This window comes from Coregonus clupeaformis, chromosome 7 (assembly GCF_020615455.1).
Source record: "Coregonus clupeaformis isolate EN_2021a chromosome 7, ASM2061545v1, whole genome shotgun sequence".
NCBI lineage: Eukaryota > Metazoa > Chordata > Actinopteri > Salmoniformes > Salmonidae > Coregonus > Coregonus clupeaformis.
The window spans coordinates 1,993,122-2,007,687 of record NC_059198.1 but is presented as its reverse complement, the minus strand read 5'-3'; the positions used below and the strand labels follow the sequence as shown (position 1 = coordinate 2,007,687).

The following is a 14,566-nucleotide window of genomic DNA, read 5'->3' as shown; positions in this document are numbered from 1 at the left end:
CCAGGGGCAGGCTAACTCCACTTTAGCTAGTGTTGTAGTATACACCTCGGGTCTTCTCCATTTGTACATTGAAGTTCTAGACAATAGATGGGGGTACAATGGTTAATCGTGACTTACCTACCAGAATTATTCAAGGTGATTGTCCCGCACTAAAATGAGGTCACGGGTTATATCAGAATGTTGAGGGGGTTTGAACATTGGCGTTCCTATAATTGGTTGCTTCACCAGGATCATAATCAACTTTAATCCCAGGAGGTTGGTGGCACCTTAATTGGGGAGGACGGCCTTGTGATAATGGCTGGAGCGGTTTCCATATGTTTGATGCCATTCCATTAGCACCATTCCAGCCATTATTATGAGCCGTCCTCTCTTCAGCAGCCTCCTGTGACTTGAATGATCATCAATAGTTCACTGTCTGTCTGTTTGTGAAGACCAACCTTAAGATGATGGCGAAGGAGCTCATGCACTTCTCTTTTATTTGTGTGATGACAACACCTCACAGTCCACACAGTGGGCTACACTAGAGTGTCAGATGACCTCGAGGTCTCTCCCTCCTCTCATGCTCTGCAACAACATAAAACAGTCTGAAAGATATACAGTGAGGGAAAAAAGTATTTGATCCCTTGCTGATTTTGTACGTTTGCCCACTGACAAAGACATGATCAGTCTAGAATTTTAATGGTAGGTTTATTTGAACAGTGAGAGACAGAATAACAACAGAAAAATCCAGAAAAACGCATGTCAAAAATGTTATAAATTGATTTGCATTTTAATGAGGGAAATAAGTATTTGACCCCTCTGCAAAACATGACTTAGTACTTGGTGGCAAAACCCTTGTTGGCAATCACAGAGGTCAGATGTTTCTTGTAGTTGGCCACCAGGTTTGCACACATCTCAGGAGGGATTTTGTCCCACTCCTCTTTGCAGATCTTCTCCAAGTCATTAAGGTTTCGAGGCTGACGTTTGGCAACTCGAACATTCAGCTCCCTCCACAGATTTTCTATGGGATTAAGGTCTGGAGACTGGCTAGGCCACTCCAGGACCTTAATGTGCTTCTTCTTGAGCCACTCTTTTGTTGCCTTGGCCGTGTGTTTTGGGTCATTGTCATGCTGGAATACCCATCCACGACCCATTTTCAATGCCCTGGCTGAGGGAAGGAGGTTCTCACCCAAGATTTGACGGTACATGGCCCCATCCATCGTCCCTTTGATGCGGTGAAGTTGTCCTGTCCCCTTAGCAGAAACCCCCCCCAAAGCATAATGTTTCCACCTCCATGTTTGACGGTGGGGATGGTGTTCTTGGGGTCATAGGCAGCATTCCTCCTCCTCCAAACACAGCGAGTTGAGTTGATGCCAAAGAGCTCGATTTTGGTCTCATCTGACCACAACACTTTCACCCAGTTCTTCTCTGAATCATTCAGATGTTCATTGGCAAACTTCAGACGGCCTGTATATGTGCTTTCTTGAGCAGGGGGACCTTGCGGGCGCTGCAGGACTTCAGTCCTTCACGGCGTAGTGTGTTACCAATTGTTTTCTTAGTGACTATGGTCCCAGCTGCCTTGAGATCATTGACAAGATCCTCCCGTGTAGTTCTGGGCTCATTCCTCACCGTTCTCATGATCATTGCAACTCCACGAGGTGAGATCTTGCATGGAGCCCCAGGCCGAGGGAGATTGACAGTTATTTTGTGTTTCTTCCATTTGCGAATAATCACACCAACTGTTGTCACCTTCTCACCAAGCTGCTTGGCAATGGTCTTGTAGCCCATTCCAGCCTTGTGTAGGTCTTCAATCTTGTCCCTGACATCATTGGAGAGCTCTTTGGTCTTGGCCATGGTGGAGAGTTTGGAATCTGATTGATTGATTGCTTCTGTGGACAGGTGTCTTTTATACAGGTAACAAGCTGAGATTAGGAGCACTCCCTTTAAGAGTGTGCTCCTAATCTCAGCTCGTTACCTGTATAAAAGACACCTGGGAGCCAGAAATCTTTCTGACTGAGAGGGGGTCAAATACTTATTTCCCTCATTAAAATGTGTTTTTCTCTGTTAAAATAATCGTTTGGAGGTTTGTTAACACAGTGTCCAATGAAGGGCCAGATGTATACAAAATGGTGTCGTCTGCGAAGAGGTGGATCTCAGTGTCACCAGCAGCAAGAGCGACATCATTGATATACACAGAGAATAGAGTCGGCCCGAGAATTGAATCAATCAATCAATCAATCAATCAATTTTATTTTATATAGCCCTTCGTACATCAGCTAATATCTCGAAGTGCTGTACAGAAACCCAGCCTAAAACCCCAAACAGCTAGTAATGCAGGTGTAGAAGCACGGTGGCTAGGAAAAACTCCCTAGAAAGGCCAAAACCTAGGAAGAAACCTAGAGAGGAACCAGGCTATGAGGGGTGGCCAGTCCTCTTCTGGCTGTGCCGGGTGGAGATTATAACAGAACCATACCAAGATGTTCATAAGTGACAAGCATGGTCAAATAATAATCAGGAATAAATCTCAGTTGGCTTTTCATAGCCGATCATTAAGAGTTGAAAACAGCAGGTCTGGGACAGGTAGGGGTTTCGTAACCGCAGGCAGAACAGTTGAAACTGGAATAGCAGCAAGGCCAGGCGGACTGGGGACAGCAAGGTGTCAGCATGCCCGGTAGTCCTGACGTATGGTCCTAGGGCTCAACCCTGTGGCACCCCCATAGAGACTGCCAGAGGTCCAGACAACAGGCCCTCCAATTTGACACATTGAACTCTATCTGATAAGTAGTTGGTGAACCAGGCGAGGCAGTCATTTGAGAAACCAAGGCTATTTAGTCTGCCAATAAGAATGCGGTGATTGACAGAGTCAAAAGCCTTGGCCAGGTCAATGAAGACGGCTGCGCAGTACTGTCTTTTATCGATTGCAGTTATTATATCGTTTAGGACCTTGAGCGTGGCTGAGGTGCACCCATGACCAGCTCGTAAACCAGATTGCATAGCGGAGAAGGTACGGTAGGATTCGAAATGGTCGGTGATCTGATTGTTAACTTGGCTTTCAAATACTTTCGAAAGGCAGGGCAGGATGGATATAGGTCTGTAACAGTTTGGATCTAGATTGTCACCCCCTTTGAAGATGGGGATGACTGCGGCAGCTTTCCAATCTCTGGGGATCTCAGATAATACAAAAGAGAGGTTGAACAAGATAGTAACAGGGGTTGCGACAATTTCGGCAGCTAATTTTAGAAAGAAAGGCTCCAGATTGTCTAGCCCAGCCGATTTGTAGGGGTCCATATTTTGCAGCTCTTTCAGAACATCAGCTATCTGAATTTGGGTGAAGGAGAAGCGGGGGGGGGGGGGCATGGGCAAGTTGCAGCGGAGGGTGCAGAGCTGGTGGCCGGGGTAGGGTTAGCCAGGTGGAAAGCATGGCCAGCCGTAGCAAAATGCTTGTTGAAATATTCGATTATCGTAGATTTATCGATAGTGACAGTGTTTCCTAGCCTCAGTGCAGTGGGCAGCTGGGAGGAGGTGCTCTTATTCTCCATGGACTTTACAGTGTCCGAAAACTTTTCGGAGTTAGTGCTACAGGATGCAAATTTCTGTTTGAAAAAGTTAGCCTTTGCTTTCCTAACTGATTGTGTATATTGGTTCCTGACTTCCCTGAAAAATGGCATATCGCGGGGGCTGTTCGATGCTAATGCAGTACGCCACAGGATGTTTTTGTGCTGGTCAAGGGCAGTCAATTCTGGGGTGAACCAGGGGCTATATCTGTTCTTAGTTCTGAATTTTTTGAATGGGGCATGCTTATTTAAGATGGAGAGGAAAGCATTTTTAAAGAACAACCAGGCATCCTCTACTGACGGAATTAGGTCAATATCCATCCAGGATACCCGGGCCGGGTCAATTAGAAAGGCCTTCTCGCTGAAGTGTTTTAGGGAGCATTTGACAGTGATGAGGGGTGGTCGTTTGACCGCGGACCCATTACGGACGCAGGCAATGAGGCAGTGATCGCTGAGATCCTGGTTGAAGACAGCGGAGGTGTATTTAGAGGGTAAATTAGTCAGGATGATATCTATGAGGGTGCCCATGTTAACGGATTTAGGGTTGTACCTGGTAGGTTCGTTGTTAATTTGTGTGAGATTGAGGGCATCTAGTTTAGATTGTAGGACGGCCAGGGTGTTAAGCATATCCCAGTTTAGGTCACCAAGCAGTATGAACTGAGGATAGATGGGGGGCAATCCGTTCAAATATGGTGTCCAGGGCACAGCTCGGGGCTGAGGGGGTCTGTAGCAAGCAGCAACAGTGAGAGACTTATTTCTGGAAAGGTGGATTTTTAGAAGTAGAAGCTCAAACTGTTTGGGCACAGACCTGGATAGTATGATAGAGCTCTGCAGGCTATCTCTACAGTAGATTGCAACCCAACCCCCTTTGGCAGTTCTATGGAGACAGAAAATGTTGTAGTTGGGGATGGAAATTTCATCCCTATGTATCCCATGCCCATGCATGTGACTCGCTGCAATTTTAGCGAAGTGAAATAGTAAATTTTCCAGAATTCGAACATAAAGCCAGTACATTTCTGGTGTCAAAGTAACTGCTAATCTCATCTCACCCATTGGTATAGGGCTCATAGTGAATTTGGAGAGATATCAAGTGGGAAGATAATGCCATCTGGTGGTGTAAAATGGAAACACATAACAGTACAGAGCTAATGAGCTGGGGTGTATTCATTACGGAAACCATTTAAGAACTAAACAGAATATAACAGAGCAAACGTAACGAAGCCGGGAGGGACCTAACTGGATTTGTCCAATAGAAACTCTCGTATGCGTTTTCCTTTTGGAGTAAACGGTTTCTGTTGCAAAACGTTTAGCAACAGACGAAACGTTTTGCAACAGAATCGGCATAATGATTACACCCCTAATGTCCCGTGTGCAAGGTGTCCTCGACCACTGCTTGTTCATGTTTCCCCCGAAATTGTTTTCATAAACTGATTACAATGAATATTATTATTCACACGCCTGGTTAGTCACTTTGACTTTGTTTTCTTAAACTGATTACAATGAATATTATTATTTTAAATAGCACAATCTTATGCATATTCTATATATATATATATATATATATATATATATATATATATATATGTATATGTGTATATCATAGATGTACAACATGTGTCCCTGGTTGGGCTCGTATGTTTATGTCGATTTCAGTCCATTCTGTAAGTCTATGTGCCACCCTCAGTTTATTGGCGAGCTAGACACACATAGTGTTATGGAATAGGTCAGGTAGTTTAGTTCTTAGGAGCATGACACTACACTACCACTTACACACTCCATCCCCAGGTGGCAGCACTAATCGGTCAGGTGCGGTGTTCTGCCTGGAAGTCTTGATTATACACAGGTGTGGGTGATCAATCAGTGTGTTAACTTGCAGAGCTGTGAGGCTGCTGGAGTTTGAGGGCCATGTGGGTCTTTTGTAGTTAAATTTTTGTAAATAGTGGGGTCCAAAATTATTGGATCCTTTGATAAAGATGAGCAAAAAATACTATATAAATAATTATAATACTGAACTTTATTGTATGCTCAAACATTTTTACAAATGGTATGATTTTATACTAACATAATTGCTCAGAGAAAGAGATTTTGTTTAACAAGTAATAAAACAAATATCAAAAAGATATTGATTATTGGATCCCCTGTTTTCAATACTCCAACACCCTCCCCATGCTAGGATAACAACACTGAGCCTTTTTCTTGAATGTTTTATGAAATTGGAGAACACATTGGGAGGAATCTTAGAACATTCCTCCATACAGAAACTTTCCATATCCTTGATATCCTTTGTCTGCGCTTATGGATTGCACTGTTCAATTCAAACCGCAGGTTTTCAATGAGGTTCAAGTCTGGAGACTGAGATGGCTGTTGCAAAATGTAGATTTTCTGGTCAATTAACCATTTCATTGTGGATTTTGATGTGTGCTTGGGATTATTGTATTGCTGGAAGATTCACTTGCGGCCAAGTTTCAGCCTCCTGGCAGAGGCAACCAGGTTTTTGTAAAAAAAAAATGTCCTGGTACTTAGTAAAGTTCATGATGCTGTTGACCTTAACAAGGGCCCCAGAACCAGTGGAAGCAAAATAGCCCCATAACATCAAAGATCCACCACCATATTTTGCAGTAGGCATTAAGTATTTTCTGCATATGCATTGTTCTTTTAAAGGCCAAAACCACCATTGGTGTGCGTGGCCAAAGAGCTCTAATAAAAAACAATATAAAAAAAGATTCAATGTAACTTTGACTATTTCCTGCTGACCTATTGTCAGGTCTCCCTTGCAAACTAGGTTTCTACAGTATTTTCCTGGTTAAATAAACGTTAAATAAATAAAATGATGCTTGCAGTAAAACTCTTGACGATGACTAGAAATAGTTATCTTCATGCCATTTTAGGAATCGGTTTCTGTGGATTCATGGCTGGTTTTGAGTTTAGGTCTACATGCTCTTGAAATGGAGACGTCACTGAAATTGCTGGATTCCGGTGAGTTGTCAAGAGAGCGGCAATAAAACGCCAAGATGCAACTCTACCTCCCACTAGTGTTCAAGATTATTCATCTGAAGGAGAGGTGAAGGGAGCAGAGCCATGTTATTTATAGCTAAAGACATAGCTCTGGAAGGGAGGGCTGTAGGTGAGAAGGATGTAGTACCCGTGCAGTGTGTAACTAATGCCCCCCCCCCCAAGTGATGCTGAATGGGCACGTACTGATTAGGCTTTTTCCACCGAATAATACATTTTAGTCAGTTGGTTGCACAAATCCATTATACGTTTCAGTGGACTAAACATTCCAGAACAGGTAAATGCCCGTTTATGCCAACCTGACATTTCAGCAAGCCTGACCTACACAGAATCAATAAAGGTGTCGATTAGTATGAAGCAAAAGGAATGGAAATTATTTGTAATGGGAGTGCCTTGGAAAATGTTTTCAAGAACTGAATGTCCGCTTGCGGCTTCAGGTCTGACTTTTGAAAGAGAGAGAGAGAGAGAGAGAGAGAGAGAGAGAGAGAGAGAGAGAGAGAGAGAGAGAGAGAGAGCACTAATGTGTAGAGAACAGGAACTGGGAGGAAGAGTAGGGTAGAATTCACACGGAATATTCAGCTGTAGCTGTACATTTTGTTGGATATATGTTTTCATAATAATTATTGCGACGTGGACACTATTTCTCGTGTCTCAGATGTGATAGTGTTTTCATCACGTCACTGCCCCCGGGGCACAGTGAGTGACAGTTACAGTGGAGATTTTTTAACTACGCTCGAACAGCCTTCAGCCTTCACTTTAGAGGCTTTGGAGTGGATCAATTGAATTAGAAAATACATTCTCAACATGGCTACGGATCAAGAAAAGAATAAACAGCTTTTGACAAAGCTGTTGGAGAGACCGGGGAACGGGAGCTGTGTGGATTGCGGAGATGCAGGTACAGTCTAGGCTACTATGGTCGCATCAATGTCTCAAGTATGTCAGGTCAGGTGGCGCGCGCGCTCCTCCAGACAGGTCTCAGAGCATTTAATATTATTCTGTACGTAAATCCGAGACACTGCCATGCAAGTACTGTAGGCTACTGTAGTGCTCTATTGTTTGCAGTTATCAGTGTCTGTTTAAGCTCTAGTGCAGTCAAACAGGTGTCATTGCATAACAATACAGTGAAATCAGGTGAACATTTCAATGTTTGTATCAGAGAGAGAGAGAGAGAGAGAGTGAGAGAGAGCAAGAGACTGGAACCGTGAGACAGAGGGACAGGCAGAAGGACAGACAGGCAGACTGACGGAATAACATAATATTTTGGGATGTAGGCCTAATTCCCTGGTCTAAATATTCCTGCCTTGTGTGAGTTGCCCAGGTTGGCACACTGACAAATGCCAGTCTATAGCTTTACCTACCTCAACAGAGTGAGACCTGCATCTAATCATAATGTAGGTTGTAATGGAGTCTCCATACGTTTATTGTGACCACTGACCAGGAATACAATACAGACAATTTATGATTCCTTAATGCTATGACTCATTCATTTACATTTTACATTTACGTTACATTTACGTCATTTAGCAGACGCTCTTAACCAGAGCGACTTACAGTTAGTGCATACAATATTTGCAAATGCCATGCTCTACCAACTGAGCTACATCCCTGCCGGCCATTCCCTCCCCCCTCCCTGGACGACGCTGGGCCAATTGTGCGCCGCCCCATGGGTCTCCCGGTCGCGGCCAGCTACGACAGAGCCTGGATTCGAACCAGGATCTCATTCAAGTGGACATGCCCTGCCATCAATGCAATATTAATCTCCTGGTTCCATCCTCTGTAGCAGTTACTATGCTGTACAAGTCAGGGCTTGAAGTCAAATAGTCATAGCCTTATTTATTTTCAGGGTAATAATGAATAGCAACTGCATGGATTTTGAAAATACTTAAGAGGGTCCAGTCAACATAAAATCTATTGTATTCCGTCTTTAAATCATTTAATTAGAACTATCCTTATGGATCATTTAGATTCCTCAGGAAGTCTGTCTGCCTCCTTCTTCCATAGCAAGTGTTTCTTGGAAGAGTGTAAGATTATCTGCAATGTGGTTTGTTTGTGGCCCTTCCCTAAGCTCCAAAGAGTGTCACCAGATCATCATGACATCACAGATAACATGATGACAAAATAACACATCAGCGAACTTGGAATGCAGCCTCCCGCTCTTACAAGGTGTCAGTGAAATGAGTGGACGAGACATAGATCATACTTAACTGTAAATAGCTTTTTTATTATTCCATGGGCCTTATCACATAGTAGAACACTGTCATCTATTAAATCCTGCAAATGCCACCTGCTCTTTCATAAGGCCAATGCCAAGAGACACTTGTATTTAATATTTCATCAGGAGTGATGTGCTATCAATGATGCAGATCAGACGACCGGTTTAGCCTGTGGAGCCAGTCTGCTCTGTATGGAGAAGATAGATACTCCAGGGTTGTATTCATTAGGCACCAAATGGAAGAAAAACAGACTGAAACAGGGACGGACTACTTGGAATTGTCCAATAAGAAGCTCTCATTTTCATTTTCATGCAAAACGGTAAAACTATTTTTTGTTACATGCCCTAATGAACATAACCCAAGGCTGAATGCTGAGCACACCCACACATTCCCATGGTGACTCAGCTATGAGCTCATCTCTAGATCCAAGGTCACAGAGTTCACAGTTATGTCATGTCCTGCTTGGCTTTTGAAAGAAATACAGTATCTACAAGGTAGTATTCATTCAGATGTTTCTCTGATGCTAGTAGCAGTATCTGGTCAGTATAGGGACTGTGCAGGCCTCTTGGGGTTGCATCCATATCTTCTTTATTCATTTCAGTCTTCCATCGGTTTGGGTTGTTGGGATCAGGGATGATGTGAGTGTTTCCTTTAGTAGATTTTAAACAAAAGATACAACAGATAGGCTGTTTAGAGAGAAATGTGCTTTGCCAACAATGGGTGACTGACACTTTACCATGTATCCCAGAATTTCCAAATGAGAAATTATGTGTATTTCGGTGAAGCTGTTAGTATGAGCAAACTGATAGTGAAAACATTGCATGCAGTGTCAGGTTATTTTTTAAACTCACTGCATGGTTTTTGTCGGTCGTTCTGTATGAATGAATGAATGAATGAATGAATGAATGAATGAATGTCTGTCTGTCTGTCTGTCTGTCTGTCTGTCTGTCTGTCTGTCTTTCTATCTGTCTTTCTAATCTCACAGCATGGCTGGTGTACTGAGTGTACTGTCTGGGTTTGTGCCATTACTTTCTGTAATTGAGAGAAGAGATGGTTGGTTGAGATAAAACCATGGCATACACTCATAATTGTAAACTGTAAATGTGCAATATCATTAGGAACCATGCCAAGTAGATTCTGTCATCCCTCTGCTGCCCCTCTCTCTCAATGTCTATTGCTTTATTGGCATGATATAACAATGTACATATTGCCAAAGAGTACTTTGGAAATGATTCATTAACAATATCAATAACAACATAATTAAAAATAACAATCAAGATTGCCACAAACAGGACAATCAGTAACAACAATAATCAAGGGTGGGGGGGATGGGGTTGTTTTATAAATGGGAATCAGTAAGAAAATAAGTCAGTAAATAAGTCAATAACAGGAAGATGTGAAGGTTGGTTGGTCTGTCAGACAATGTCCCTCTTTATGGCATCTCTCTCTCTCTCTCTCTCTCTCTCTCTCTCTCTCTCTCTCTCTCTCTCTCTCTCTCTCCACACTTTCACTTTGTCTTCTCCATTCTCTTTTCCCCATCTGTCTCTTTTCTGTCCTCTCCTCTCATGCCTCTTGTCAGTTGTTCCTCCTCTATCTCTCAATATCTTTGCCATCCCCCACCCTCCCTATCTCTGTGGCATTTACCATAGACATAAATCCACTCACTGAGTGACTTGTCTTTTTGCAGGTTTATGATCATCTCGCACGATCCCTTTAATTAGGAGATGTACTGTATATCCCCCACTATCCCTTTAATTAGTAGATGTACAGTATCAGTCAAAAGTTTGGACACACCTACTCATTCAAGGGTTTTTCTTAATTTTCTACATTGTAGAATAATAGTGAAGACATCAAAACTATGAAATAACACATATGGAATCATGTAGTAACCAAAAAAGTGTTAAACAAATCAAAATATATTTTAAATTTAAAGTAGCCACCCTTTGCCTTGATGACAGCTTTGCACACTCTTGGCATTCTCTCAACCAGCTTCACCTGGAATGTTTTTCCAACAGTCTTGAAGGAGTTCCCACTTATGCTGAGCACTTGTTGGCTGCTTTTCCTTCACTCTGCGGTCCAACTCATTCCAAACCGTCTCAATTGGGTTGAGGTCGGGTATTGTGGAGGCCAGGTCATCTGATGCAGCACTCCATCAATCTCCTTCTTGGTCAAATAGCACTTACACAGCCTGGAGGTTTGTTGGGTCATTGTCCTGTTGAAAAACAAATGATAGTCCCACTAAGCGCAAACCAGATGGGATGGTGTATCGCTGCAGAATGCTGTGGTAGCCATGCTGGTTAAGTGTGCCTTGAATTCTAAATAAATCACAGAAATTGTCACCAGCAAAGCACCCCCACACCATCACACCGCCTCCTCCTTGCTTCACGGTGGGAACCACATATGCAGAGATCATTCGTTCACCTACTCTGCGTCTCACAAAAACATGGCGTTTGGAGCCAAAAATCTCAAATTTGGACTCATCAGACCAAAAAACAGATTTCCACCGGTCTAATGTCCATTGCTCGTGTTTCTTGGCCCAAGCATGTCTCTTCTTCTTATTGGTGTCCTTTAGTAGTGGTTTCTTTGCAGCAATTCGACCATGAAGGCCTGATTCACACAGTCTCCTCTGAACAGTTGATGTTGAGATGTGTCTGTTACTTGAACTCTGTGAAGCATTTATTTGGGCTGCAATTTCTGAGGCTGGTAACTCTATTGAACTTATCCTCTGCAGCAGAGATAACTCTGGGTCGTCCTTTCCTGTGGCGGTCCTCATGAGAGCCAGTTTCATCATAGCGCTTGATGGTTTTTGCGACTGCACTTGAAGAAACTTTCAAAGTTCTTGAAATGTTCCGTATTGACTGACCTTCATGTCTTAAAGTAATGATGGACTGTCGTTTCTCTTTGCTTATTTGAGCTGTTCTTGCCATAATATGGACTTAGTCTTTCACCAAATAGTGCTATCTTCTGTGTACCACCCCTACAGTGGCTTGCGAAAGTATTCACCCCATTGGCATTTTTCCTATTTTGTTGCCTTACAACCTGTAATTAAAATGGATTTTTTGGGGGTTTGTATCATTTGATTTACACAACATACCTACCACTTTGAAGATGCAAAATATATTTTGTTGTGAAACAAACTTGAAATACGACAAAAAAACAGAAAACTTGAGCGTGCATAACTATTCACCCCCCCAAAGTCAATACTTTGTAGAGCCACCTTTTGCAGCAATTACAGCTGCAAGTCTCTTGAGGAATGTCTCTATAAGCTTGGCACATCAAGCCACTGGGATTTTTGCCCATTCTTCAAGGCAAAACTGATCCAGCACCTTCAAGTTGGATGGGTTCCGATGGTGTACAGCAATCTTTAAGTCATACCACAGATTCTCAATTGGATTGAGGTCTGGGCTTTGACTAAGCCATTCCAAGACATTTAAATGTTTCCCCTTAACCCTCCCGTTGTCCTAGGGTCAAAATGACCCGCCACTGTGTTGAACCAACTTTATTTAATTTGTATATTTTTTGGATCATTTGTGAGAAGGAGGCAGTGATACTTTCTTTAAAGTCTCACTGCCTCCTTCTCACAAATGATCCCAACATTTTTTAAATTAAATAAAATTGGTTCAACACAGTGGCGGGTCATTTTGACCCTAGGACAACAGGAGGGTTAAACCACTCAAGTGTTGCTTTAGCAGTATGCTTAGGGTCATTGTATTGCTGGAAGCTGAACCTCCGTCCCAGTCTCAAATCTCTGGAAGACTGAAACAGGTTTCCCTCAAGAATTTCCCTGTATTTAGCGCCATCCATCATTCTTTCAATTCTGACCAGTTTCCCAGTCTCTGCCGATGAAAAACATCCCCACAGCATGATGCTGCCACCACCATGCTTCACTGTGGGGATGGTGTTCTCAGGGTGATGAGAGGTGTTGGGTTTGCGCCAGACATAGCGTATTCCTTGATGGCCAAAAAGCTACATTTTTGTCTCATCTGACCAGAGTACCTTCTTCCATATGTTTGGAGAGTCTCCCACATGCCTTTTGGCGAACACTAAACGTGTTTGCTTATTTTTTTCTTTGCAATGGCTTTTTTCTGGCCACTCTTCTGTAAAGCACAGCTCTGTGGAGTGTATGGCTTAAAGTGGTCCTATGGACAGATACTCCAAGCTCTGCTGTGGAGCCTTGAAACTCCTTCAGGGTTATTTTTGGTCTCTTTGTTGCCTTTCTGATTAATGCCCTCCTTGCCTGGTCCGTGAGTTTTGGTGGGCGGCCCTCTCTTGGCAGGTTTGTTGTGGTGCCATATTCTTTACATTTTTTAATAATGGATTTAATGGTGCTCCGTGGGATGTTCAAAGTTTCAGATATTTTTTTATAACCCAACCCTGATCTGTACTTCTCCACAACTCTGTCCCTGACCTGTTTGGAGAGCTCCTTGGTCTTCATGGTGCTGCTTGCTTGGTGGTGCCCCTTGCTTAGTGGTGTTGCAGACTCTGGGGCTTTTCAGAACAGGTGTATAGATACTGAGATCATGTGACATATCATGTGACACTTAGATTGCACACAGGTGGACTTTATTTAACTAATTATGTGACTTCTGAAGGTAATTGTTTGCACCAGATCTTATTTAGGGGCATCATAGCAAAGGGGTGAATACATATGCACGCACCACTTTTCCGTTATTTATTTTTCCATTTCACTTCACCAATTTTGACTATTTTGTGTATGTCCATTACATGAAATAAAAATAAAAATCTATTTAAATTACTGTTTGTAATGCAACAAAATAGGAAAAACGCCAAGATGGGTGAATACTTTTGCAAGGCACTGTACCTTGTCACAACACAACTGATTGGCTCAAATGCATTAAGAAGGAAATAAATTCCACATATTAACTTTTAACAAGGCACACCTGTTAATTTAAATGCATTCCAGGTGACTACCTCATGAAGCTGGTTGAGAGAATGCCAAGAGTGTGCAAAGCTGTCATCAAGGCAAAGGGTGGCTACTTTGAAGAATCTCAAATATTTATTTAACACTTTTTTGGTTACTACATGGTTCCATATGTGTTATTTCATACTTTTGATGTCTTCACTATTATTCTACAATGTAGAAAATAGTACAAATAAAGGAAAACCCTTGAATGAGTAGGTGTGCCCAAACTTTTGACTGGTACTGTATATCGCAGTGCAACAGCGGCAGGCTACTTAATGATATCATATTTTTGTGCAATGTCTCTAATGGTTATACCCTGGTGTGTTGCTTGGCTGAGTTAGATGTCTCTAATGGTTATACCCCGATGTGTTGCTTGGCTGAGTTACATTAGTTAGATTGTGTGTGTGTGTGTGTGTGTGTGTCTCTCTCTCTCCCTCTGTGTATGGGGTGTGTGTGTGTCTCCCTCTCTCTCTGTGTATGGGGTGTGTGTGTGTGTCACTCTCTCTGTGTGTATGGTGTGTGTGTGAGATATGGGGGGGGATATTTACTAACACTGATACAATGACTGCAGCCTCCATAGAAAACCACTTGTTCTAGTTCTATGACCTAATTATAAACAGCAGCCACTGAAACCAAAACAGACTAAAAGCATCTCACACAACAACGCTGGCCAGACATACAGTATACAAACAATGTACTTAGGCATAGCTAGAAAAGGACATATACCACATTCTTCTAAAGCCTTCCATTTTAACGACAGGCTCTGCCTTTTCCATCAAAGCTTTTGACAAAATGTGTGGAAACTTGAGTCAGGTTTAGGTGTAACTTACTGCGACCTGTGCTGATGTTGGGGACAGACTTTGTAAAACAGAATATAGGCCCTA

General features: G+C 42.6%; 1 protein-coding gene across 1 annotated transcript in view; it reads left to right on the top strand.

The window, feature by feature from the left end:
• Window positions 1–7,089: 7,089 nt before the first annotated feature.
• The window catches only part of LOC121551873 (arf-GAP with dual PH domain-containing protein 1), a 25,809-nt gene continuing 18,332 nt past the window's right edge, over window positions 7,090–14,566 (top strand). Inside the window, exon 1 of the mRNA XM_045221582.1 lies at window positions 7,090–7,440. Coding sequence (XP_045077517.1) covers window positions 7,350–7,440 — 91 coding nt within the window. The 5' untranslated portion in view covers window positions 7,090–7,349. The remainder of the gene's footprint in view (window positions 7,441–14,566) is intronic.